General features: G+C 33.1%; 4 protein-coding genes across 7 annotated transcripts; 2 read left to right on the plus strand and 2 right to left on the minus strand.

Moving 5' to 3' along the window:
• The first annotated feature begins 219 nt into the window (after nt 1–219).
• LOC145057753 (uncharacterized) lies at nt 220–2,531 on the plus strand. 2 transcript variants are annotated; one of them, XM_079005640.1, is made up of 4 exons: nt 220–364; nt 903–1,461; nt 1,611–1,752; nt 1,844–2,531. In XM_079005640.1, exons 2-4 carry the CDS (start codon nt 981–983, stop codon nt 1,935–1,937), a joined length of 717 nt encoding a protein of 238 aa, XP_078861766.1. In that variant the 5' UTR covers nt 220–364; nt 903–980; the 3' UTR covers nt 1,938–2,531. The 2 variants fall into 2 exon arrangements, with proteins under 2 accessions (XP_078861766.1, XP_078861767.1); XM_079005641.1 differs by lacking the exon at nt 220–364 and adding an exon at nt 423–489.
• Nucleotides 2,532–7,402: 4,871 nt separating this feature from the next.
• LOC145057754 (uncharacterized) lies at nt 7,403–10,200 on the plus strand. Of its 3 annotated transcripts, none has more exons than XR_013686180.1 (3): nt 7,403–7,938; nt 8,662–8,967; nt 9,956–10,200. XR_013686180.1 is itself a non-coding variant. In XM_079005642.1 (2 exons), the coding sequence occupies exons 1-2, from the start codon at nt 7,579–7,581 to the stop codon at nt 8,914–8,916; spliced, it is 615 nt and encodes a 204-aa protein (XP_078861768.1). In that variant the 5' UTR covers nt 7,404–7,578; the 3' UTR covers nt 8,917–9,283. The 3 variants fall into 3 exon arrangements, 1 of the variants encoding a protein (XP_078861768.1); XR_013686179.1 differs by lacking the exon at nt 9,956–10,200 and adding an exon at nt 9,082–9,283; XM_079005642.1 differs by lacking the exon at nt 9,956–10,200 and having other exon boundaries at nt 7,404–7,938; nt 8,662–9,283.
• Nucleotides 10,201–17,540: 7,340 nt separating this feature from the next.
• LOC145057756 (uncharacterized) lies at nt 17,541–21,230 on the minus strand. Its single transcript, XM_079005643.1, has 5 exons — nt 21,078–21,230; nt 19,954–20,063; nt 18,792–18,987; nt 18,497–18,516; nt 17,541–17,888 (listed from the first exon to the last, which is right to left on the minus strand). The coding sequence occupies exons 2-5, from the start codon at nt 20,052–20,054 to the stop codon at nt 17,858–17,860; spliced, it is 348 nt and encodes a 115-aa protein (XP_078861769.1). The 5' UTR covers nt 20,055–20,063; nt 21,078–21,230; the 3' UTR covers nt 17,541–17,857.
• Nucleotides 21,231–22,222: 992 nt separating this feature from the next.
• Nucleotides 22,223–24,355, minus strand: LOC145059399 (desiccation-related protein PCC13-62-like). Its single transcript, XM_079007249.1, has 3 exons — nt 23,994–24,355; nt 23,653–23,878; nt 22,223–22,781 (listed from the first exon to the last, which is right to left on the minus strand). Exons 1-3 carry the CDS (start codon nt 24,353–24,355, stop codon nt 22,398–22,400), a joined length of 972 nt encoding a protein of 323 aa, XP_078863375.1. The 3' UTR covers nt 22,223–22,397.
• Between the last annotated feature and the right edge of the window lie 2,268 nt (nt 24,356–26,623).

A 26,623-nucleotide genomic window follows, 5' to 3' on the forward strand; every position in this document is an offset into this window, starting at 1 on the left:
CAAAATATTGTTTTTATAAGTTTAATGTACTCTAACTTTCGGTATATATTTTAACACATTAAGTTGGCATGTAGTTAGAATTTTAGAGAATAAAAAGTAAAATTTGAAACTTTTGATAAAATTTAAAGGGTGTGAATTGAAAATATAAATATATTAAGAATATTAATATTTTATTCATAACTGATGGTGGTATCAGAGTCCGTGGATTTAAGTTTTCTTTCTTGCATTTAAAATTACCCTATATATAATGTCTCCCCCTTTCAAAATTACGTACCATCGCTCTCTGATTGATTTTCTGTGTATAATTGAGGAGAGAGATCCTTTGATTTCACTCTAAATTTTGGATCTAGGGCCTTCAATTAAGGTACTCCCCCTCATATTATTATTATTATTATTATTATTATTATTGTTCAGAGATGAATTTGCTATCAAGATTTTCGTATAATCGTGTCTGAATTCATCTATACGTTGCTGTTTCTTAAGATTTAGGTTCAGTTCTACGCAATTTTGTCTTGATTTCTCTCTAAGCTTCTGTTTAATCATTCATTACTTTGTATACACTAATTGTTTGACATTTTTTGCTTTTGTTTTGTGCATTACAGCTAGCAATTTAAGCTCAATTTTATTGACTTCTAAGTTCATACTTGCTTAAAAACTTCTACACTTTTCGAATATTCTATACGTGTTTTGGTTTGATTTCTTTGTTTTGGCATTTTAAAGTTTTCAACTCACCGTGTTGAACAATGTCACCTCTACTTGGTTACTTTTGCTTCATCTACAAACAATTATGGCATTTGCTTTGTGATTAAATTTAGCTCACATCCTTAGGTTTTAGTTTATATAAATGAAGTACAATCGATGAGATGCAATAATCTAATCAGCTCGATCTATTTTGTTTTCAGGATTTCATCATCGAACAGAGATTTGAATTACAAATCAACATAAATTTTGTTTATGTTTACTTGGAAATTAAAGTTGTAATGGAACATCGTCCTCCTATTGACGAAGATTTTATCGTTGATCTCGAGAGTGGCACCATTGAAGAACGAATCCCTAATCCCCAATCTGATGAAAATCTAGCAAGAAACGATTTCATTTCCACCAGATTATGTGACCAATTGAATGTCGATCCATTAAATGTGAATGTGGTAATCGACTCAAAGATAGAAGGAGATTCGACAATGAAGAAAATGGGGAAAGAGAAACGTAAAAAGTCGTGTTCAAGTGCTAAAAAACCACCTAAACCACCACGTCCACCTAGAGGCTTTTCTTTAGATGCTGCTGATCAGAAGCTTATCAAAGAGCTTGCTGAACTTGCCATGATGAAAAGGGCAAGAATCGAGAGGATGAAAGCACTCAAGCACAAGAAAGCATTAAAAGCTTCATCTTCATCATCAATCAGTGGTAGCTTGTTTGCCATGATCTTTACAATCATCTTCTTTCTAATGATATTCCACCAAGGTAATAAATTACACCTTAATGGTTATCATTATCCCTCTTTCTATCTTCATACTTTCACCATTATTCAAAAATAAAAAATAAACACCAGGAATATCTTATTGTTTTTATATTTGTCCATTAAGAAAAAACTTTACATTATGTTTTTTCAGGAATTTCATGCCAAAATTCGAGTGTAACTTCTCAGGGTTCTCCTCAAACAGCTCAAACAAACGAAAATGGTTTAGTATTTACACAAGAACAACTCAATCCATCCGCTAGTGATTCCATTCTACCCGATTCTAAATCTTCAAGGTATGCAAACCATTTTATATTTTCTTTATGATATAAATACATGCTTGTTATTGGAAGGAAATTAATTTTTTTTTTTCTTTGTATTTTGCAGTTTTTTTCAAAAGATTCCCGGTTCAGGTTTTGTTAGCAGGAAAGTACTTTCGTCTAGTGTTATGCAAGACAAGAGAAAACAAAACAGTAGCTAAATAAAAAAAAAAAAAAAAAACAAAAAGGTAGACTCCATGTGGCAATGCCTGTGACAACAATGTTGTACCATGTGTATAGTAACGCGTTATTTGTTATGCGATATATGACATGAAAGAACAGAACAGCTGGACTGAGAATCAGTAGGCAAAATTATGATTTTTGTGGCACCCAAAAAGGGGTAACATGGACTCGTTGCGGTCTGTGTTTTGTGCAAAAAGACGTTAATGTCCTCCTCATCGTCAAAAAATTGCGAAAGTTTCAGTTTCCTCCGGTCCAGTACTACAATTTAGTCTGGTTCTGTTAAGTATTGTTTGTGTAACAAAATTTAGTTTAAAGGATAGTTTTTGTACTTATTCTAATTGTGCTAATAGAACAGGGTTTTTTTTTTTTTTTTTTTTTTTAATTATGTAGAGATGAGAAATCGGCAATTTAGCTGGAGTTGAGTTAGGTCTTTTTGTTTTGTAATTAACAAGTTAAATAATATGTATTGTACTCAACAAAAATCGAGATCTGATATCTATGTAAATCAGTTGAGTTCAAATTTTTAATATCCCACTTATAAGATTCAGATTTGCTTCTTAATTATTTGCTTAGTGATGCATCAAAACATGTGTGAGAGTTTATGAGTGATTGTGAGAGAGAGATAGGTTTGTTTTTCTTAAAAAGACAATTATACCCTTCTTTTTCTATTCTTTTTGAAAGAGCAACACTGTGGCTCCAAGGGTGGCTCCAAGGGTGTTTTGGGGAATTATTATTAGACAAATAGTTACATGATGCTATTTGTTTTTTTTAAAAAGACAATTATACCCTTCTTTTCTTGTTCTTTTTGAAAGAGCAACAAACACCGGCTCGAAGGGTGTTTTGGGGAATTATTATTAGACAAATAGTTACATGATGCTATTTGTTTTTCTTAAAAAGACAATTATACCCTTCTTTATTTGTTCTTTTTGAAAGGGCAACAAACACCGGCTCGAAGGGTGTTTTGGGGAATTATTATTAGACAAATAGTTATATGATGCTATATTCATAACTATGAAGAAGTCTATTTAATGTAAAATGACAACTACACCCTTTGTCTCTTTTCCCTTTTAGGAAAAATATTTTGTCTAACTTTACTTATTTTTTTATTATCATCATTATAAATAATTGATGTTGCCAATATTATTTTCAGCAAAAGGGATTTTTTTTGCATCCGGACAAATTGGTACAAGGAAGTATGTGATTCTTAAGACATGCATGTGCATATGGATGAGCATTCATAGATAATCGAGGATTTTGGTATGATATTTTGCATAAATTGGGTATGGACTTATTTTGGATAGACTTTGAAATAATTGAGAAGTGATGCAAAATTACATTTATACCCCTCAACGGTCGACTAACAGACTCATTCATGTCGCCCATACGTATCTGATTAAAGATATTGCATTCATTAGGTACTAATTTCACAAGTATGGTTTCTTTTGGTAAAGATAATTAAGTCAGTTTGTTACCTAAGACATGGCATGATATAAGGATAAAAATAAATAAATAAATAAATAAAAGCTTGTTCTGGGTTGTATTGTATTGGACTTGAACTAAAACAGATTAATCGGACAAAAATGTTATTTTTTGTCCCATCCAAAAAAGATAAAACAAGGACACTGACTTGCTATCGACCTCTCGTCTATGTAAAAGGCATTCATGTGCTTCTTATCATCATCATCAAAAATAACTCGTGTAAGTATATAGAGTCATCTTCAGCTCAGTCTCATCGGTATAACACGAGCAAGAAGACTTAACATTATTATTTTCAAAATAATTAATATACAAAGATAGCAAATAAATATTTGATAAACTAAATATTGTGGTATAATTGACCCTCATGGACCTTCCGAGACCTAGGCATGGCATGGGATACCCCACCCCCCACACCCCCTCCGAAACAACCTGGGTGACCAGAGACCATATGGTGATGTTGGGTTATAATTCATTCATATTTGGAATTGGATCAAATACATGTGAATCAGATCCATAAACTAAGCAATAATACCATTTTCACTTGCTTTTCCATTTGACCTTCTCGACCTTTCTCTTTCATGTGCCTTCTAATAATATATATAGGGATAGCCTACAAGTCAAAGACTTCGTTGCAAATAATTCTTTTAATTATTATACTTATAGTTTCTTTATATGTAGATCATCATATTTCTTAAAAATACAAAAAGAGAAGAAACGACAAAACGTATCTTGTTGTGATGGATTCTTTTCTAACAATTTTCAATGTTATACGATAACTATATAGTGACTTGAATTGGTGTATTTTAGTATTTTCTATTAATCGTATGTTTAATAAGTTCGGTGATTAGTTTCTAATCAATTCCACAGTGATAATCTTGGTACTTCGAGAAAAAAGAAATCCATATTCTTGAATGTTTTATAATCAAATTTTGTTGATTTTTGAGTACTCTATAAGAGCGAATGCCTTCCGAAATAATATCCTCGAGTCCTTTTTTTTGTCTACTTGAATCAAAATTTGAGTGTTTTATAATCAAATTTAGTTGATTTTTGCCTACTCCATAAGAGCGAATGCATTCCGAAATAATATCCTTGATTGCTTTTTTTTTTTCTACTAGAAACAAAATTTGTGTACAAAGAGAATTGTAATACGATACTCAACTACAAGATATAGACAATGATCTTTATTTCAAGATTGTATCCATATTACATCATGTATCTTGTTGGCATTGATTGTGAATACATTGGTTTTGTTAATCACTTCTTCACAATGTTTTAAAAACCGGTTTTTTAGTTGAACCGGTATAGTGACCGGTTTCCGGTTCAACCGGTTCGACCGGCGGGTTAACCGGTTTCTATAATTTTCATATTTTTTTTTCTATTTTCCTATACATAAATATATAAATCATGAGTTTGACGTTTACATGTTCAAACATTAAAAATCCATATTCTAATAAAAGAATAGTTTTATTCTTCTTTTAACATGTGTCACCATATTAGGCTCATAATTAATGCATATTTCAAATTTCAAATTTCAAATTTTCCACTCTAATTATATTAAATTAATAACATTAGAATGAAAATTAAATAAAATTAACACAAATTATAAAGTGATATAATTATACATATTTATTTAAAGCAATGATTATAATTTTATATAACTAAAAAATCTCTTAATGAATAATTTATTTAAAATAAGTGATTAATAATTTTGAGTTTTTAATATTAAAGTTTAATTAAGTTTGTAACCGTGGTTCCCACGGGTTATAAACTCGTATACATATAAATAAGTTGTAGATCACTCCAAATACATTAAAAACTTTATAACATTTATCATATGTTTTTATTTAGAGAAAACTATATAGATTTGAAAAAATTCACTAAAGTTTATTATGAAAATTGTTCTTTTCCATGTGTTTTTATTTGGTTTAAGCGGTTCAATTGCTATATATTTTGACCGGTTCAACCGGGTTTTTCTAAAAACCGACCGGTTCAATCCGGTTTAGAAATCCACATAAAACCGATGATAGTTGAACCGCTCCCTTCTCCGATTCACGGTCCAACCGGTTTTTAAAACATTGCTTCTTCTATTGTGTAGATTCCCTTCTTCATCTTCAGAGGTTCGATCATATACAATATTCCGAACCAGGATTCTAGTTGGGTCATTCGGAATGACCCTTTGTGGTTGGGCTATCCCGGACCGAGCAGGAACTATTCTCCAAGGAGGGTACTTGTATGATTGGTCATGTACCCTATTGTGAGTCTAACTAATTATTGAGTACACACATTGATCCCATTATAAAAAGTTTGCATCACTTGATGAGCGTGTGCGGACAATTTTTGAGCATCTCTTTGTATCGAACACAAGTTTTGTAAAGTGTTTTGTCATCTGGTAGTTGCATGTTCTGGATCTTCATCTTCGCTATTTTTAATTAATAGTGGACTAAATTGTTGAATAAATTTAGATTTTAAATCATCCCGTATGGTAATTGATGTGGACGGAAAGATTTAACCCTTTGATTTGTAGTGTCTTTAAGTGTGATCAGAAACACTTGTATCATTACCACAGAGTATTTTGTAACTAGAAGTAGTTGGTAGTTTCGATCACTTCGTCCACATGCTTGTGCACGTTTTCATGGTCTTTACCGGAAAAATATGTTTCTTTTAATAATTGGAGGAATTGACCCTTGAGCCCAAAATTTGTAGTCAACGATAGTGCTGGGCGAACTAGACCTCGTCCAATCCCATCTCTCGTACGGCTTGTGTATTAGTATTATAACAATGGATTTGCAGTATCCGTCATCCTTCCGTCTTCGCTTTCTTCTTGGCTGCTATCTTCATTTTGTTGTCTTTGTTGTTTTGTGAAATTCTTGCTCGAGCTTGTTGAATAGAGGTATTACTTTAGAAGTGAATCATCGGGACATAAACTATCTGCAAAACAAACATAAACCATAATAAAAATAAATAAAGCATGCAGCTTGTTTTCGCCCAAAAAAACATGTCGCGTAACAGAGTCGAACACAATGTGTTTGCCTACAAAACAAAAAATTAACTTTTCACCAGAAAACCCACAAAAAATCGAATAACAAATGATTAAATAATTTAAAGAAATTAAGTTGTTTCTCGCCAGGGACACTAAAAACTTGATGTGTGGATTCATCAACAACTTTTAAAGTTATTAATTGGTTTATCACAACCAGGCTGTTACATTAGGTAGTGTACATAATCATGTAATAATAATATAGCTAATATATATTAGGTATCGAACACTCATGTATGATTTGTGTTTAGAAAATCAAAACTATTAATTAAATTACCAAACAAAGAATATAAGGGAGATTGTTTAAATCCAGTTAAACATGGTTGAAACTAAAAAAATGATAACTAAAGTTGGATTAAATAATAATAATAATAAAAAGAAGAAATTAAAACTGAAAAATTAACTTTGATATTATTCTGATTTTAGTCAATAGCCGAATCGTTTAAAAAAAATTTACTTTATGGAAAATAATATTTTTCTTATAAATTGATGTTTAAGTTTTAAATACATATGTTTCCTATAAAATTTTAATAAAATAATTGATTTTTTTTTTCGAAAAAATAAAATGAAATAACGAATTTTCAAATAAATAATTAAAGTTATAATAGTTTTTGAAAATGTTCCGATAAATAAATATGAAAATTTGTTCTAGGACTTTGTAAAATTCAAAGTTTATACTTTGTGTAAAAAGGAATGTTAATTTTTACAAGGCAAATATGGGCTCTTACTATAAACGGCCCAAAAGTGATGCTACTGAATATTGCTTTATCACTTATCAGGTTAAGGATGTAAATTGACAACACTACCCCTTTGTTGGTACCTCAAGGCAAGAGATGATTCCGATGAAAACCCTAGGCTATATCACGCGCGAAACACGTGAGCCCGTAATACAGAGGCGCCGCAAGGTTAACGGTTCATATTAGCCGTTGGATGAAGTTCCACGTCATTAATCCGCGTCAAGCAAACATTCAACGGTCCAGATTACGCGTTGCGTGTAGCTACTCTGAAGAACGAAGAACCCCCTCTAGTCTCCCTCTCTCTCTCTCATCACCGTCTATCTCCCCCAATTCTGACAAAAAATTTGCTGTGAATTTTCGGCAAAGATGAAGATGTTGATCGAAGAAGAGTTGGAGTTCGAAGGTGAGAACAAGGTTGAAGAAATCGTTGTGGATGATACCGAAGAAATTGATAGTGAAGTTGAAGTTGAAGAAGACGACGGCGAGGACGACGACGAAGATGATGATGACGCCGACGAAGAGGAGGAGGAAGAAGACGACGACGATGATGTGCAGGAGGTTTTCCAAAGCTCTGGCAGTGGTCCACCGGCTCAGCCGGTAGAAGCCGACGATGACGACGAGGACGAGGACGAAGAGGATGAAGACGATGATGGAGACGACGACGATGATGACGACGGAGAAGATAGCGACGACGACGATGACGATGAGGAAGGTGAACAAGAGGAGGTAATATTTATCTTCACTTTGACTATTTTGTTTGAATTAGTTAGCTTATTACTTTGAGTAAATCATATCTTAGTTGATAATTCTGTGAAAATTTTAGCTCAGATCTGATGATTATTTGCCTGTATCTGCAATCTAGCGTATAGACAAATTACCTTTTTTAATTTTTATAATTCGAGTTTAATTATTATTTCTGTCAGTTGTTACTACGAGTCAAAAACCTCACTTTATCTCTATGTTTCTTGTGGTTTTTATCAATTTATCTTCCAAAAATTACACAGATCCATGTTTTTTTTTTGCCAGTGATAGATCTGTTCTTATTGATATTATTTTACTGACGCTCTTTAAATATTATCTAAATTTGCTTTCATGCTTCATTTCAAGCAATCTTGTTTTAAATTTGCTTTGTTTTCTGTAATAAAATTTCAGATCTGATTATTTTCTGTCAAAACCGTTTGTGATTTTGACTGTTTCAGTTTTTTTACTCTGACTGTATACGTCATGATTGATCTGTAATGATTCCGTTCATGTAGCAAACAATATAATTCCCAATATGTGTTTCTGTTTTGGCGTTCTGCTTCTTACAGGTTTTTGGCATGAAACTTATCAAATTGTACATGTCCACTTTTATGTTATCGATAATTAGATATTTGTGTAAATTTTACATTTTTACCAATTTAACAGTAGTTTATTCAACTAACTCAAATTATTCAATCTGGTTTACAGGAGGATATGGGGACCGAATACTTGGTTCGACCCGTGGCTAACCCGGAAGATGAAGAAGATGCAAGTGATTTTGAACCCGAAGAAAATGGAGCGGAAGAAGATGAATTTGAAGAAGAAGAAGAAGATGATGATGAACAAGTTGGAAAAACGGAAGCCCCACCGAAGCGAAAAAGGTCAACTAAAGATGATGATGAATCTGATGATGATGATGATGGTGATGACGATGATGATGATGATAGACCATCCAAGAGATAGTTTGGTTTCTTGGGATCTATGATGATGATGATGATGATCATGGATACATAGGTCCATCTCTTTCTCTCTCTATCTCTCTAGGGTTTATGTTAAAAACTTTATATTATGGTTGGTGGATCATCTTGTTTACTACCATATATTTTCATGTAACTTTTCATGGTGCAGTTATATCTATCAGGGTTTGCATAGTGTCACAATGGGGTTATTTTTAGGAACAAAAAAACAAAAGAAAAGTTTGCTACTTTTTTTATGTTTAATTTTATGTAACTTTTAGATGATTTAGGACACTCTTATGTTTTCCTTGATGTGTATCGTTGGATAATGTTTAGTGTTTTTCTCACATTTTAGCAATGACTTTCTTTGTTCATCATATTTGTATTATTATTCTCGATCTAATTTTGTTGCGATTTTTATATTTTAACATCTACACATGTTTGGATAAAGTGTTTTAAGAATATTTAGAAAAATGGAAGATTTTTGGATTTAATAGGAAGTATTTGGGTGGATAGATCTCATCGAATAAAGTATTGAGGGTTTGTTTTTGACTTTTAACGTTTGATACAATTACATATGTTTTTGAATTTTGATGAAGAAATGAGTGAAAATGAAGTTTTGAAAAAATTAGGGACTAAATTCGAATTCGTGCTTAGTATATGGACCTTTTTCGTAAATTTTATTTTATAAAGAAGCAAACCAATTGCAAAATTAGAAGTACCTTTGTAATACAAAAATCTCATATACAAAATGAAATTGGTTAAAAAAAAGCCTAAAAAACGCTTCTATGGAGGAATATGAGATTTTACAGTTTTGCCCTTTGGATACCGAAAGCCAATTTGTGTTGTATGGTAATTCGACATCCCACGTTGTCCATGAATCGATAGCCCTTCACTAACGCAACGCGTCATTGACTTAATTACGCGTTCTTTCCATTTTGCTTTATTTATTTAAGTTTTAAACGAATATTTTTGTTTTGTATTTTTCTATTTGATGGCTTTTTATTATTATTTCTACTGACATATTTTTTTGTTGTTGTCGGCAGGGAAGAAGGCTTGTGTTATTTAAAGAAATGAACATGTTTATTTCTTCGTCAACGATTTAATGAAAACATTAGGGTTTTTAACAACAATTAGTGGAAGTCGACAAAATAGTTGTATTATAGATGACGTATTTGTTTCCCAAAGTTGCACATTTTATTTTTAGGATGACATGTAAAGAATTACATTAGTTTTGTTTGTAAAAGCTAGAGAACAAAATTTGGGAATGTAACAATTTTCATTTTGTTTATACCGAACGTGGGTCTCAGGTCTCCAAAACCTGATGTCGTAGGTTCAAAACCAAGTTTAATTAGAATTCAAGAACTTCACTCATTTAAACAGCAACCTTAATTGAACCTCCCGCGGATCAAAAAAAGGAGGAAGTCATTACAGGAGAAAGTCACTATCCTCAGTTGTCTTGTCTCTGCATTAAGCCCCCCCCCCCCCCCCCCCCCCCCCCTCTTTTTCAGCCCTAGACTCGGTAGATTCTTTCGATTCTTCAATGAAAGCCTTCATGCAACAGGATAAAAGATATCCTCTCTTCTCGCTCTGTCTGCAGCAAAGCTAGGAGATTCCTGAATAGTCTGCTGCTTTCCTTCATTTTCAAAAAAAAAAAAGGTGATGCATTTGTTCCACCTTATCTAGATTTTCTTGGCATAACACTGCATTTGATTCTTTGGGAAGAATAACATCATCTATACATAGGTCTTCATTAGAAAACATTTTCAATCTATTTGATGTAGACCCAACAATTTGACAGACATTTTTCTATCATATCAGCTCACTGCTTCATATATCATTTTTTTGTATATTATATTATTAAAGTTTTTAAACTTTTTAAAAAACATTATTATTACCGCTGATAAGAGATTTGTTGAGTTGGAAATATCTGGTCTTTCATAAAATGCAAATATGACATGTATATATTAAAATAATAAATATAAAACATATACTTTAACTTCAAACATATACATAAAACATATTCATTGTCACCAATCGCTACTGCCACCTCCACCTCCGCCACCATCTCCACCCTTCTGACATCTCTTCTGCCACCAATCGTCACTGCCACCGCAACCACCACCTCCGCCATCAAATTTATTAACACAAAGAATTGACTCTCTTTCTCCGTCTTTTTTAATCTCCTCCTCAATATGCAACACAAGCTATGTGTTGTGCTCTTCAACAATCATGTTTGTGTTGTTGAAAGTCCAAAGGACTAATAAAAGTTGTATCAAATAACCTATCAATTATATATTGCCTTTACTCTGTATAATCAATCAAATAAAGGTTAATTTTACTAGAAGTTCAAAAAGAATTAACCCACTATCATCATCATTAACAAAAAATGACAAGAATTTTGTTCAACAACTACCTCATGTTAGCAGTCAAACATGATATGTGGAAGGACCAAGATAAAATAAAAATATATACAAATATATACAAATATACCTCATGTTTGCTAGCTTTTCTCTAAGTCAGTTGGATCATATCAGAATGTAAACTCAATTAATGCATCGATAATGATCCACATATCGTTGTTGAGTTGGTGAATATGGTGTAGGTTCTTAATGAATGATTGGAGAGGAGGAAGAAGATGCTACACAATTTTAAAAAATGATGAAACTTTATGGTTTATAATGGTTTTTTCATGAATGTTCTTAGGGTTTAAATTTATTTATTTATTTATTTTTGGAATCTTGAAGCTTTACAGTGTAAATCTTTGTAACTCTTGGTTCCGGTATAAGTTTATTTCTCCAATTGTTTATAATTTCCTTTGGGACTCGACGAGTTGGAAGCTTCAACTCGGCGTGTCGAGAGGGTTTTGGCCGCGAAAATTAATGAACCATCTCGGCGAGTCGAGGTGTTCCCACTCGACGAGTTGGCGACTGTGAAGGAAACCCTAATTTTGAGGATGTTGCACCCTATTTAAAGGCCTTAAGTCCCTTGGTTGGCCTCCTTACCAGCCTCCTCTGTCCGGAAACCCTAAATAGAGTGTATCTATGACATCCCCAATTTCACGGTCAGAAAAGACCGATTTGTTTATGCTTTGTTTTATAAATCAGAGTAATCGTTTAAAGAAAACGGTTGCGGAATTTGTTCCCAAAACAAGATATGATAATAACTTATCAAAACATTTCTCAACGAGAATGTATTTTCATTTAATAATAAAACATCGGGATGTCATGTTCCGATACAGACATATAAGCATAAACAGAACTTACATTTAATTACACCAATGATTTATATCCCCTTTAAATCTCTCTGTGAAATATGTCTTTGTATCGATACTTGTGATACAAAGAAAACTAGGTCAGGCTTGGGAGCCTGGTGAGCATATAGGGTTTTCATCCCACAATGTTATATCATATATTTATAAATATAGAACATTCAAACTTGTACATTTTCACCATATAAAGACAACTCTTATCCCACCCCATCGATCCTCACAACGACACGATCTAAACTCTCGTATCTAAAATTTTCCTCTTTACCTGATCCCTACTCACGGATCTAAAACTAACCTTTTCACCCGATCCATACTCACGGATCTAAAACTAACCTTATCCCCTGATCCATACTCACGGATCTAAAACTACCTGATCCATACTCACGGATCTAAAACTAACCTCCTGATCTGATCCATACTCCTTGATCAATAATTGTGCCCAATCCATACTCCCGGAATAGGGACAATTAACTATACCTTAATCCTGATCTGATCCATACTCCCAGATCTATAACTGTGCCCAATCCATACTCCCGGACTAGGGACAATTAACTTAGTCTTAATCCATATCTGATCCATACTCCCGGATCTATAACTGTGCCCAATCCATACTCCCAGACTAGAGACAATTAACTTAGTCTTAATCCATATCTGATCCATACTCCCGGATCTATAACTTTGCCCAATCCATACTCCCGGGCTAGGGACAATTAACTTAGTTTTAATCCATACTCCCGGACTAATAGCAAGTTTATCTCTTTACCTGATCCATACTCCCAGATCTAAAACTAACCTCTTGGTCTAATCCATACTAACCGATCTAAAACTAGCCTCTTGATCTGATCCCTACTCACGGATCTAAAACTAACCTCTTGATCTGATCCATACTCACAGATCTCATCTACCCATGTCATACCCAACATATTTGTAGATATAAAATACATATACAGTTTAACTCATTAAAACCTATATAGTTCATCCATTCCACCAACATCTCAAATAAACAACAATATATAAACACATAGCACGTATTTCATAGCAAATACTTAATATTTATGTGTTAGAAGAAAGTGACCACACACTCACCCAAAACATACACTTAATACATTCAAACAATACTTGTATTAAAATTGTGTTTATGAAAGGGACTATACACTCACTTGATCAGAAGATGATCGGACAACACTACAGCTTGTAGAAGTAGATATTCTTCGTTGAAACCGGAATTACTTCACACACCGGCTTTCTCGTGGGAAGAGCTTCGGCTCGGAAACTCTTTACTTCTCGGGATCTTCGGACTTCAAGACTTGCTTCGGGTCTCGGGGTTGATACCGGGGCTTCGGGGATATTTCTTTGCACGTAAATCGATGCAATACAGGTGAGAGATGAGAGAATGAGCAACCAAACTCGGCTGGCCCTTCAAATCTATTTATAGGGCAAAATCTGCCCTTGCCACGTCGTGGCACCTTTTTCCACGTCGTGGGCTTGGTCGTCACTGCATGCGTCATCGCAAGTTGCATCTGGGGGACTCCCGGAGGTGTCAGAAGACTGGCCACGTTGTGGCACTGCTTGCCACGTCGTGGTATCTGACAGTTTTGGGGTTTCGCGCCCCGAACTTCAGAAATTCATAACATTCGCATACAAACTCCGTTTTCGACATTCTTTATATCGATGCGAAGGTGAGATTATGCTCTACAACTCTCGTTTAGACTACATTGGCTAATTTTGGCTTTATTTTTAATATATTATAATTATATTACTTATATATTATTTTTAGTAGGCCGGGACAGGAAAACTCCGTTATAAACTCATAACTCCTTCGTCTGTCGTCCGTTTTCGTCCGTCTTTCCGTCGTTGCACTACTAGCGATGAGATCTTCAATTCTCATTTAGATTGTTTTGGATAAATATCGCTCTAACGTAAATTCACTATTTACGTCGCGCTGTGTCGTGCCGGTTTTGTCGCGAAACTTCGACAGGTCATAACTTCTTCGTTATAACTCGGATTTCGACGTTTTTTATATATTCGGAAATCTCGTAACATAAACTACATCTTAGTTAAGATTACTCCTTCTAAATAATCTTTCCCCAAAAAAGTCATTTTTGACACTCACTGTCCTTAAATTGACTAGCCTAGATCTACGGGCGTTACAATATCATCTTTTGTGAGTGTATGAGATTGTAGAGGGCCTTGAGTGTTGATATTTTGTGCTCTTTTGAAGAAGCTTGGAAGTTGGAGGTGTAAAGCTTGGAGGGAAGACTTAATCTCCCCACTTGTTGCAGTCTCTTGGAGGTATCAAGTTTATACCTTGCTTTTTATCATCTAGATCTCTTTGTTTTGGGTTTTATCTTGATTTTGGGCTCATGGTTGGGTTGTCCAAGAAGTTAAGTGTTCTAGGGGTTGTTATGTTAGATCTGACCATTTTATGGCCTCATTTGGCTTAAAGTTGCAAGTTTTTCTAAGTTCTAGGTCCAATTCATGCAATAAGTCCTTTATTAGCCCATCTTGAACCCTTTGGATGCCAGATCTGCATTTTGGGTCTATGCCTTTGGAGTTTAAGGGTTTAATGGGTCAAGCCTCACTCTACTGAGTCTAAGGTTTGGGTTTGACTCATTGTGGTGGTTCCTAAGGGTAAAGTTGGAAACTTTACCCTTCTAGACATCATTTTGGAGGAGATCTAAGATTTGGAGTTCCTAGATTCGATGGAAACAGCTTAATGCATTAAGTTGTTGGATTTCTGGCTAACTCGGCTAGTTGATAAGATTTTTCCCGATCTGTGAGGTTAATGGAGAAACACGACGAGTTAAAGGACAACTCGGCGTGTTGGGTCAACTCGGACCGTTGACTTTGACTTTGACTTTAATCTTTGACCAAGTTTTACTTATAAGGGGTTTTGAGGCATTTTGAGTTGCATTTAACGAATTGTTTATGTTTAGGGGTTGAGTAGAGCTGATATTCGGAGTCGGGACCTAGTCAGCTATCATTCAATATTCAGGTGAGTCTTCTCACTACACTCATGGGTCGAAGACAGCAATGTCGGTCCATTAATGGTTATGAGATGATTTGTATTGGAGTATGTAATTGTTTGCTATTTTATCTATATGTGGACTTATGTGTAGACCATGGGAGGAGCCCATGACATTTGACAAGACCATGGGAGGAGCCTATGGCTCGGGGATATAAGACCATGGGGGTAGCCCATAGCATTCCAATGAAAACCATGGAGGGAGTCAATGACAAACTTATATGTATGTGTGCATGATATTATGTGATTTTATGTTTGTGTGTTTTGGGAACCTCACTAAGCGTGTGCTTACAGTTTTGGTGGATGTTTCAGGTACTTCTGGTTCTAAGGGCAAGAGCCCGGCTTGATGGCATAACATACATTCTCCAATATTTTCACATCTAGTTTTTGATACTCTGGTCTTTTGAAACACTATGGCTATGTAATGGAATTATTTTGGAAACAATTGTTGTTGATTTTTATATGTATAAAAGTTGAAATTTTCTGTCAAATTTGGGTTGTTACAGTCTTAGTCGGTATAAATGATGTCTAGACAAATGAAGTGTTTTGTTTATGTTTTTGTTTTAAATATTATTGTTTATGAACACAAAGTTGAGTGTTTACCTCAGATTCAGAAAACGCTAATTTTCGTCTTAAATCCCTTTTTGAACTCATGTAAAAATACAAGGTAAGGAGGCGTCTGTGTCTATAGTTGAGATTTTTTTTACCAAAGATTTGAAGAACTCTTCTTCAAATCATAGTTGATACGGTGGCTAAATGAGGGAGAATGAGAGAGATTTGTTTGCATTGCAGGTGCTAAAGAAATTGAACAAATTACACGGATGGTCCTTTAGCTTTATAGTTTTTCCGTGATATGATCCTTACGAAACTTTTTTCCCTGAGATGCTCCTTCCGGAGCAAACCTTGCACGTAAAAGGCCCTTATGACTAACTGTGTTAATGGATTCTGTTAATTAATTGTAAATGACAAAAATACCCTTTGTTTTTTTGTACACGAATGGTCTCTCTCTCTCTCTCTCTCTCTCTCTCTCTCTCTCTCTCTTTCTCTCTTCTTCATCCTTAGCTCAGGCATCGATTGTAGATCCACTAGAGATCTGGCAACACAAATGTTGGGGAAATGCTCCTCGTTTAGTCTGATCGGAGACATAGAAAAAGAAACACAAATGGAAAGCGACAATTGGGAAGCTCCGGTGGTCAAGCAGATCGCGAGGAGGAGCAGCAGACCTCCGACAACCCTTTGTGGTTCTTTTCTTGTCGTCGGCGACCACCAATTGAGGAGAAAAGGAAGCAGCTGGATCGAAGGGTCAAGGAGCCGTTGAGAAAATGGAAGGAATGGTCGCTGGTGGTTTTGTCGATCAGAGTAGGCAGAGGGAAAGGTGGCAACTGGTGGTTTTTGCATCGACGGCGGTGCTAGCAACGGGCTGCTTCGGTAGCTCCCTCATCGATTATTCTTTCTTTGTCAGACAATAGAACGCAAGGAGAAGGGGAGGTGGGGATCGAGCAAAATAGAAACATATGGTGTTTGGGATGATGTTACTCGACTGGAGAAGGAGGTGGAGGGGGCCAGATCTGAGGCAACCGCCTCCTTCTTCTAGTTCATTTTTTCGGCGACCAAGGCTTCTGGCAGGGCTTCAGAGATCAAGGGGGATAACAACAGCTGTAGGGAGTGTTTGTGGAGTTGGATTGCGACAGAAAGAGGAAGGAAAGGGTAGTTCCAGTGGTTGGCAGCCTTTTCCTTGGCCGGTGGTGAATAAAAACGGGAAAGGGAGACAGGTGAGGGTAGAGAAAGAAGGAGTGATATAACGAGAGAGAGAGAGAGAGAGAGAGAGAGAGAGAGAGAGAGAGAGAGAGAGAAAAGAGAGAGAGAGAGAGAGAGAGAAAGAGAGAGAGAGAGAGAGAGAGAGAGAAGACCTATTTTTTATTTCAACTTAACAACATATTAAAAGAAATATAAAAAAAATAAAAACAAAGGGCATTTTCGTCTTTTCACATATACTTAACAGGATCTTTTAACAAAGTTAGTCATAAGGACTTTTTGTGTGCAAAGTTTACTCCGTAGGGACCATCTCAGGGAAAAAAGTTTCGTAGGGACCATATCAGGGAAAAACTATAAAGCTAAAGGACCATGCGTGTAATTTGTTCAAAGAAATTGGGAACGAGATCGACAATAGAGAAGGTAAATTGTCAATGTGAGATAAAAGATCGGTGTCCATGTGGCAAGCCACGTAAGCATTTAGAAGCATTCAGCTAATGTGAGAAGCCATGTAAGCCAGTTGGCCTACCCAAGATAAAGGTAGCCAAGTTTTTGAAACTACAAGGACCAAGTGCTACACCTATTTTGGGAAACCACACGGATGCATCCCGTATCTTTTGTTATAATAATAAAAACACTAAATGTTTGCTAGACCAGTCACCCAACATGTCCATTTTGTCACAGGAAAACAAAATGCATAAGTATACAAAACTGCTAAAAACCTTATCATATCCCTCTTCAAAATCACATCTTGGTCTTTAAAACATATATAAACTTTCATTAAAATATCCAAAAATTGAAATACATCGTAAACCTTCAATCCCCTTCTTTTTGTTACTTCATTTGTCAAGCAACATCACCAGTAACCAAACTTGCTTTGTGTGTTCCAGTTCGAATTATTTAAAAGATATGCACGATATCATAAGCAAATCTTTTATCATGTCAAGGTAATCATAGATGGTTTTTAAAAAAAAACATATACAAGAATGCTAAAAAGAAACAGGTCAAACACTTCCAAAGTTATCCAAAATATATTCAAAATGTTTTACAACCTCCTGACTTGATTTGATAAAAAAAAAAGATTCGGATCATTATCTACAAAATTCTCTTAATTGGTCAAAAAACGAGTTGTTCCTTTTTTTCACATTATATGTATTTTTATAATTATATAAACGACATTTAAAAGTATTTAGGAAAATGAGTCTTGGACACATTTAAAGGAAAAAAAAAAAGATAAAATCAAAATTGTAAAAAGTTAGGACTTAAAATGGAAAACAAATTCAATTCTATGACTCTGTGTATTATGTAAAAGAGAAAAACTCATAGATAGCTTATTAGATTATTAAGTCCTGTCCCCCATTTGGTCAAAATTTTAAACTATTCTTGCACGATTGAGAACTTTTTATAAAAACAATTATGTTTATCAAAAAAAAAAAAAAACATATATTCTCTTCATACTTATCATATACTTCAAAAAATAGATTTTTATGGGGAGTATGTAATACAATAATAATAAAGAAAGCATGAATAAAAGGATACGTCCAGAACAGCACGAAAGACTGCAAAAAGAGATTGTTTTCCGGTTAATATACAATCTAACAGATTGTACTGATGACATGACAGAAGAGATTGTACTGATGACAGTGTGACAAAAATGGCAAACTTTTGTCTCACTGAAAAAAAGATGGGACAGGGATTTCCTATCACCATCGAAATCTTGTATGTGAAAAAGACATAAATGCCCTCGAGACCCTGATCATCAAATATAGCCCTCGAAAGCTTGTCCAGTATAACAAGAAATGCAAAAGGCAAAGAAGGATATGAGAAAAATTACCAAAAGGCCGCCTAGAAAGCCGTCGAGTAGGATCCGATTCCAGGTGTCAAAATATGAGTGGATAGAGAAACCAGCCTTGGCTGTTAGACAAAGGGAGGTTATAGCCATGACAAGTAAATAGATGACAAATCCCATGAGGCCTGTGAACCCCAAAATTCCAGCAATCACTCCACCAATGATTGACATGAATGTCCGACTGCATCATTTCATAAATATCATAAATTCATTCACCAAAACAATATAAAAAAAATATTTCTCAATACTTTATTTATATAATAAATAATCATAACACACAAAAGTAAGCAATCTTGTGATGTAAAAATCAAATATCTAGAGTAAAATGTACAAAATAGCATTGTAGGTGTAATTTGTTTGTGTATTATGAAATCCTACTTTTGTTTCTTTCTATTATAGTATTGTACTTCTTGCAATTTTTTTCTTATTAAGGCATTGTAATTTGATGAAAAATACCCAAATATAGGCATTGTATGTTCAATTTGTTTCTTATAAGAACATTAGACTCTGAAAGATTTAGCAACGAAAATTGCTTTGTATATGAGATTATGGATGAAAGTGTTATGATTAGATAGATATTTCATGGTACAATGATGTAATAGGAAGAAATAACAATAGGATGCTATAATAAACAAATCAATGAAAATATGTTGCTATTTATGTGCAAGATCCATTAATCCAAGAAACAACAAATTCCTTCATTTGAAGTATCCAGAATTCAATTCCATCATCTTCTTTGCAGCCAAACAAGCCATGGAATGGAATCTTGAAATCCAATTCCGCCAGATACAAACATTATAAAATCTTGAAATATAATTAATTAATTATAATTATAATACAAAATAATTTTAGTTATTTTTAGAAAAAGAAATAATTTAATTGAAGTTTACAATTTTCTTAAAAAGATTAGCATTATTAAATATTACTATATAAGTAAACATAATTTATAATTATAATATAAGTTTATATAACATTACACCTCATGAAGAAAAGAAAATAAAAAAAAACCCACAAATAATTAAGTAATAACTCAGCTCAGGGTAGATTATTGATTTGTGGACATTTAAACACTAGGTAAGATAAAAAGCATCACAAAATTAAGTAAAATCTAAATTGCAAAAAATCAAATCAAAGTAAGAAAACTGACCTGTAGTATATGACTTTCATGTTGCTTTGCATATTTTCCACATTAAAAGTTGGTATCTCATTTTCATTTGATTTCTTTCCAGAATCATCATGGCCAGCCATAGCCTCCACCTTTTGTAATTTTTATGACAAAAGAATAAAAATATATATAAATCAGACATACATTACAGCCAAAACTCACTTTTCTTTAAACCAACAACCACTTAGTAATTAGTATTGATGTGGAATATATATAAATAGTGAAATTGATTTGAAGTGATTTAAATCCCAAAATAAATAAACATTTACTTAACTAGATCTTTTTTTTTCCTAAACAACTATAAGTTAAGAACAAGCACAATATGTGATTAGTGTTTATGACAATGAGCGAATAAGTAATTTAAGTTTCAAATTTTGCCAAATAATAAAATTGTTTGATATGTGGATACAAAGATTCAAAGATACTAACAAGGTAAGGACACTCATACTTCAGTTAACATCTATGAGTGTGTGAATACAACCCCCCTCGTTTTTACCAAACAATCACTTCATCTTGATCTATGTTTAGTTTTACCTCATGCTCAATATTTTACTTACACTATTAAAGAGAAAGAATTTGTTTTATTGCCTCGTCATTCTTTCTCTTTAAGACAAAAATTAAGTTATACTCCAGATTTTCACCATAATTTCTAAATTGTGAATTGTTAATTTGTTATTGAATTGGGTATTGGGTCGCTAACACTTTTATCCTATTGAAGAACAACAAGAGTGTGATGCACTTTGAGTATATCTCATATTCGTATAAATGGAATAATAATAATAATATAACTCAATTGATCGGGTAAATTTGAAGAACAATGGGGAAATGGAACAAATATGAATTCAGTGTTCCAGATCTTATTTCAACTCTTGCAAATCAGCAGCATACACCAAGAAACCTTAAACTACAAATCGAGAAAGTTAAAAGAGTAACCATTATGATGTTCCATATCCTATTTTAAGTCCTACAAATCAGTATAAACAAAGGAACCCTAAACCTAAAACTGAAGAAATCAAACGAGAAGGACAAGAGAATGACTCAACACAGTGTGCCGAATACTATTTCAGCTGTTTAATCACACAGGGAAGAGCAGCGAAATATGATACCTTGAGCAAGGATGTACACTTGATTGCAGGGTAGGGATTTGAGCGAAGAAGACGATGATCGAACGTAAATGCTGTAAATTCAGCACCGGAAACGAATGTATCGGACTGTTTTGGGCGAATATGACCCGTTTGAAGTTGGACTACCCAAGCCGAAAATGGTAAAAATAAACATCCCAATTTCACCCAGTTTATTTTTTGGGCTTGGGCCAAGATTATACTTTACGAGTATTTATTATTATCATATATATTCATATTTAGATTTAGAGTAGAATAATGAGTAGTTAATGTTTATCAAATCAATTGTAAATGAAAGTGTGGTTGATTTCCAATGAATTTGGAGGAATTTAAAGTATGATAACGAGTCAGAGCCATGTTTATCGAATCAATTGTAAATGAAAATGTGTTTGATTTCCAATGAATTTGGAGGAATTTAAAGTAGGATACAAGTCAGCCATGTTCATCGAATCAATTGTAAATGAAAGTGTGTTTGATATCTAATGAATTTGGAGGAACTTAAAGTAGGACAATGACTAATGAGTTAGTCATATTTATCGAATCAATTGTAAATGAAAATGTTTTTGATTTCCACCGAATTTGGAGGAATGTAAGGTAAAATTTAAGTTTGATTGAAAATTAGAATTTTTTGGATTCTATTAAATTTGTATCATTATTTTGCAACGATTTTAGATTCATTTGTTATGACCAAGTAAGGTTTGATCACAACTATGTTCCATTTCCCTAAAATCAAGTATGTTCCTTCATCCACAACTTCTTTGATTATGACCAATCTTAACAAATATTTAAACATTATTATATAATTGTTTTAAATATCACTCATACGAGTTGACAAAGACTAATAAAATTATTCAACACATATAACATTGATTTGAATTTCGACTTCAAACGTCTTAACTAAGTAATTTTGAATTTTTGCCGATGAAAAGTTCTAATTCAAACTTACACGTTGTTGTAGTATTATTGTTGTTGTTTACTTTTATCTATACATCAAGTCACTTTAATTATTTTGATCTTACAAAATGTTGATTTTGATTACCGATCTTCTGTTAAACCTTAAATTAATTTGCAATTAGGAGTTGATTTGATGATGATAGATACATGCATGGAGAGATCAAAATGGTGTAAAATTTTCCCTAAACTACACAAATATATGGGCATAGGCTAATGATCTAAGGATCAAAGCAAAGTCGTGGTGTTTAAAACATCTCAACATTTATTGAAATTAAAAAAAAAAAAAAAAAAAAAAAAAAAAAAAAAAAAAAAGTGAAGCCTCTACTACAAAGATGTATCAAAAGTCTTAATCTATTTCTTTCCACCCTTCAAGTATCTTTTAGCAAGTGCTCCATTACCACCATTAGGGTAAAAGCCACCTGGGACTTGTTCTTTTCCGGTTCCATACACTATTCTTAGTATTTCTCGTGGAGATCGACCATATGCCAATGAATCTTTATCACCTGCAAGTATGTTCCCTTTTATCTTCTTTTCTGCCCCAATATCACTTGGCACTTTGAGGCCTTCGTCTTTTAGGCCATTGTTACCTAGTTTGTTTCGTAGTTCTGAGATTTTATCTGTGAACTCAGCTACAGACATTCCGTATGGAACTACTTTTTCCTTCGCACGTTCATAAAGAAGGCTTCTGATGACAGCATCTTGACCTGATTCTACTCCCAGTAATCCTGCTACAAGCTGATCATCGTTTTCATGATTATCAATACACATTCTTTATGATTCAGGAGACATACATATATAAAAAAGGAAATAGCTAGTCACGAACCATTAATTTTCATTGCAAAATAACCACCTTTTTTTGCATAAGAATGTCAAAAGAAAAATTCTCTAGTGTCTATATGAATTAATGATATGTTAAGACAAGTTGTAAAAAATATGAATGCAGGAAAGACGTTATATATTTATTGCAACACGAGTACGTAACGGGTTATGTGCACCAAATAAAAGCATGATGATTCAAAATCAATCACTTAAAATTTAAGGTTAATCAATTTATCGGCAGCATTTCCTGATTTTTCTAATTTGTATGGAATAATTTTACGTTATATTATCAAAACATATAATACTATAACAAAAATTGGTTGCCTCAAACCCTACTCGTTTAGTTCTTACTTAAGCTAATTAAGAATTACAATAATTGAATATAATGTGAAAATATATTTAACTCAAATTTGTATACAATGATATAGTAATATTAGCTCGAAAACAATGATTCGGGTAAGAAAAAAAAATCTTGATCGAATTGCAAAAATGACCAAGTAATAGGTACATAAACTAAACAACCATAAAAATGCTTAAAAAAATATTAAATAAAAAATTATACTCCGTATAACGTTATGACTTATAGTGGGGAAACACGGTGGGCTGTCAAGAACTCATTTTTTCACATCGAAACACTTTTATAAAGTTTATAATATAAATATAGATTTATAGAAACTATTGTTGTGATTTGTTTTAGATAACATAGCTTGACAAAATTACTTTTCTTTCTTAAGTTTACATGTATTTATATTAAATAACATATTTCTTGAAACGGAAAGATTAATACCTTTCGAGAAACTGGGCTTTGAAGCTTTGGATTTGTTCCAACATATCCGGTAAGACCAACATAAGGGATCACATAACACGAAATAAGATAATTGATGTCATTCGCATATGGATCAAACGGGGGAGATAAAGGTTTTCCAAATGCATCATTTATAACGGTTGCAAACGACTCTGAACTTAGATTCAAGAGTGGTCTTGCAAATCCCTCTACCACCTTCTTGATTGCCCTAAATTTATAAAAACCAATAATCAATATCAATAAAAAAAAAAAAAAAAAACACAAAATATTAGAATGCATGCATGTGTATACCATGTAAAAGAAGATATATATAATTAACAAACCTTAGGTGGCCAATTTCTTGATACGCGAATTGAGTGATTATATCTTTAATAACCGGAGTAAGATTCGCCTGCTTTGCACCGACAGGTGGTGGGCCGCCTGCTGCGATATTCGGTTCTACGCTATCCAAGCCTTTACCCATGGATCCATACAAAAAGTATTCAGCTTCAAAATACTCTAAATTTAAAGGGAATTCTAGAAGATTTGTGTCGTATTTGAGTAATTCGCATTCTGAACTCACGAGGGTAGGGGTGAAGAGGAAAAGAAGGAGTGACGTCGTTATGATCATTCTACTAGTGATGGTGATGGTGGTGGTGGAGAAGGATAGCATGGCAGGCTGATGATGCAGAGGGGAAAGAATCATATGTTGTATGTGATTTTTGAGTTTAGTGTTATGTTTGCATCATTTTTATAGGCATTTAAGTAGTGAAATGATGGGAGTGATGACACTTGACAGAGTTTGGACATGCCACGTTGAAATTAGATTTGGACCAAGGAAAAGGAATAAGAGAATTTCAAGTTCATCTCACTTCAACCCAAACCGATTGAAAATTTAATTTTGTTGCATAATAACTTTGACTTTTAGCGATAAATAGTAGTCCTAATGACGTATACAATTAATTTGGTTGCATTTTACTTTATATATATATATATATATATATATATATATATATATATATATATATATATATATATATATATATATATATAGGCTATGATCATTTTAATAAAAGAATAATTTTAATCTCATTTTGTTATGTGTCACTCTAATACAACGCTCATTAATATTATGCTACATGTCAGGAAGATATATTAGGCAAATCACTTCAAATTCAAATTTATTTTTTCTAATTATATGATATTCAGGCAAACACTTCAAAATTCAAATTTATTTTTTCTAATTATATGTTAAATTTAAAGTTATAATTACTTTAAAAGTTTGGTATATCTCTTAATTAATAATTTATTTAAAATGCTTTATATAAAACAATTGATTAATAATTATGAATTTTTACTATGAAAGTTTAATTAATTTTGTAACTATGGTTTCCACAAGTTATAAACTAGTTATGTAAATATATAACATAATTCTAACCATTAGATTTAGAAAATCTAAGTGTTATGATTATCAATGGCATGATGGTAATTAAAAGAAAGATAATTAATATTTTTTAATTTTAAATTATTTAAAAGGGTAAAATGGACTTTTTGTATATAATTAACTAAGGAAGACTGGGCTTTTTGAAAAATTTTCATGTATCATATCTCTGATAACAAAACAAACATTCTTATGAGAATTGATTCTCGTAAGAATGCACATTTTTATAATTTGACATTTTCATAAAAAAATGAAAAAAATTAAAGTGGAAAGGTATTAATCTTACGAGAATTAACATAAATTATAAATACACAAATAGCATTCTCATAGTTATATAAATAAAAGAAAAAAGAACATATATTACAAATGAAAAAATTGGAATTCTCGTAAGAATGAACATGAATTACAAATGGAAAACAAAAATTCTTATGAGAAAAACATAAATTACAAATACAAAAATTGAATTATTCTTGCCTCTACATTATCATCTTTAGACTCAACATTAGAGAATTACTGAAAATTTTACATCTAAACGATAAGAATCAACAAATAAATGTAACCATTCTGAAAAGAATGAGTATTGTTGAATGCAGGCATGTCTTTACCTTGTTTGAAGAGATTTAGAGCACGATTATAAGCCACTAATGTCATATATCTTCAACAGTCTCCTTGTTAGCGAATTAAGCACAAAACTACTAACACATCACAAGTCAAACATAAATTTGTAAAACTTATATATAGATAAATCCATGTGTTCCAGATAAGAAGTTATATAATCATATTTAGTCTTAAATTTATAATCTTCGACATCTCTAATTTTACCCTTCAATTGAAAATGGACACATACCTTGCCAAGTAAGTGGATCACTGAGATATGAGTAATACTAAAATAGTTATATAATCACTTATAATTTTCTAAGCTTCATATAAATTAATGATATAATTATCACTTGGTGATTTATCTATATAAATCATCTTTCATTTATTTACTTTGTTAATTTAAGAACATGGTCTTAAATTTTAGGATGTTACCTAAAACACTCCAAGGACATTCAACAATGATAAATTTGCAAGCTTTATCTAGAGTTCTTCCTTGAACTCTAACCAAAACCACAAAAAGGGACTCAAAGACCATAATATGAAAGATCTAGAAAGTTTGAATCATAAAGTTGGGAGTTTAATGACTTGCAAAGGTCCACAAGATGCACAAGAGGCTAAATCTCTTCTAGAAACACTCACACAAGCTCCAAAGGATGATGAACTTCCTTAAACACTCCCAAAATGGCACCTACAGGAAGCAAAAGGATGGAGTATGAGGAAATGGAGGCTAGGGTTCCGTTCTTTAGAGGATATGGGTTGATCTCCAGAAACCCTAATAGTTAGAGATGCTTAAATAGTGACCAAACCTAAAATCTACGATTTTGTGCAAACAACGGCGTTATGCTCATCGTAGCACATACCTATGCTCAGCATAGCTTAGACCTAAGCTTAGTGTAGGAGCAGAATCTCAAAATTCATCATCTCACTGTAACA

The sequence above is a fragment of the Lactuca serriola genome, chromosome 6 (genome assembly GCF_051521515.1).
Source record: "Lactuca serriola cultivar US96UC23 chromosome 6, Lser_US96UC23_V15, whole genome shotgun sequence".
NCBI classification, from domain to species: domain Eukaryota; kingdom Viridiplantae; phylum Streptophyta; class Magnoliopsida; order Asterales; family Asteraceae; genus Lactuca; species Lactuca serriola.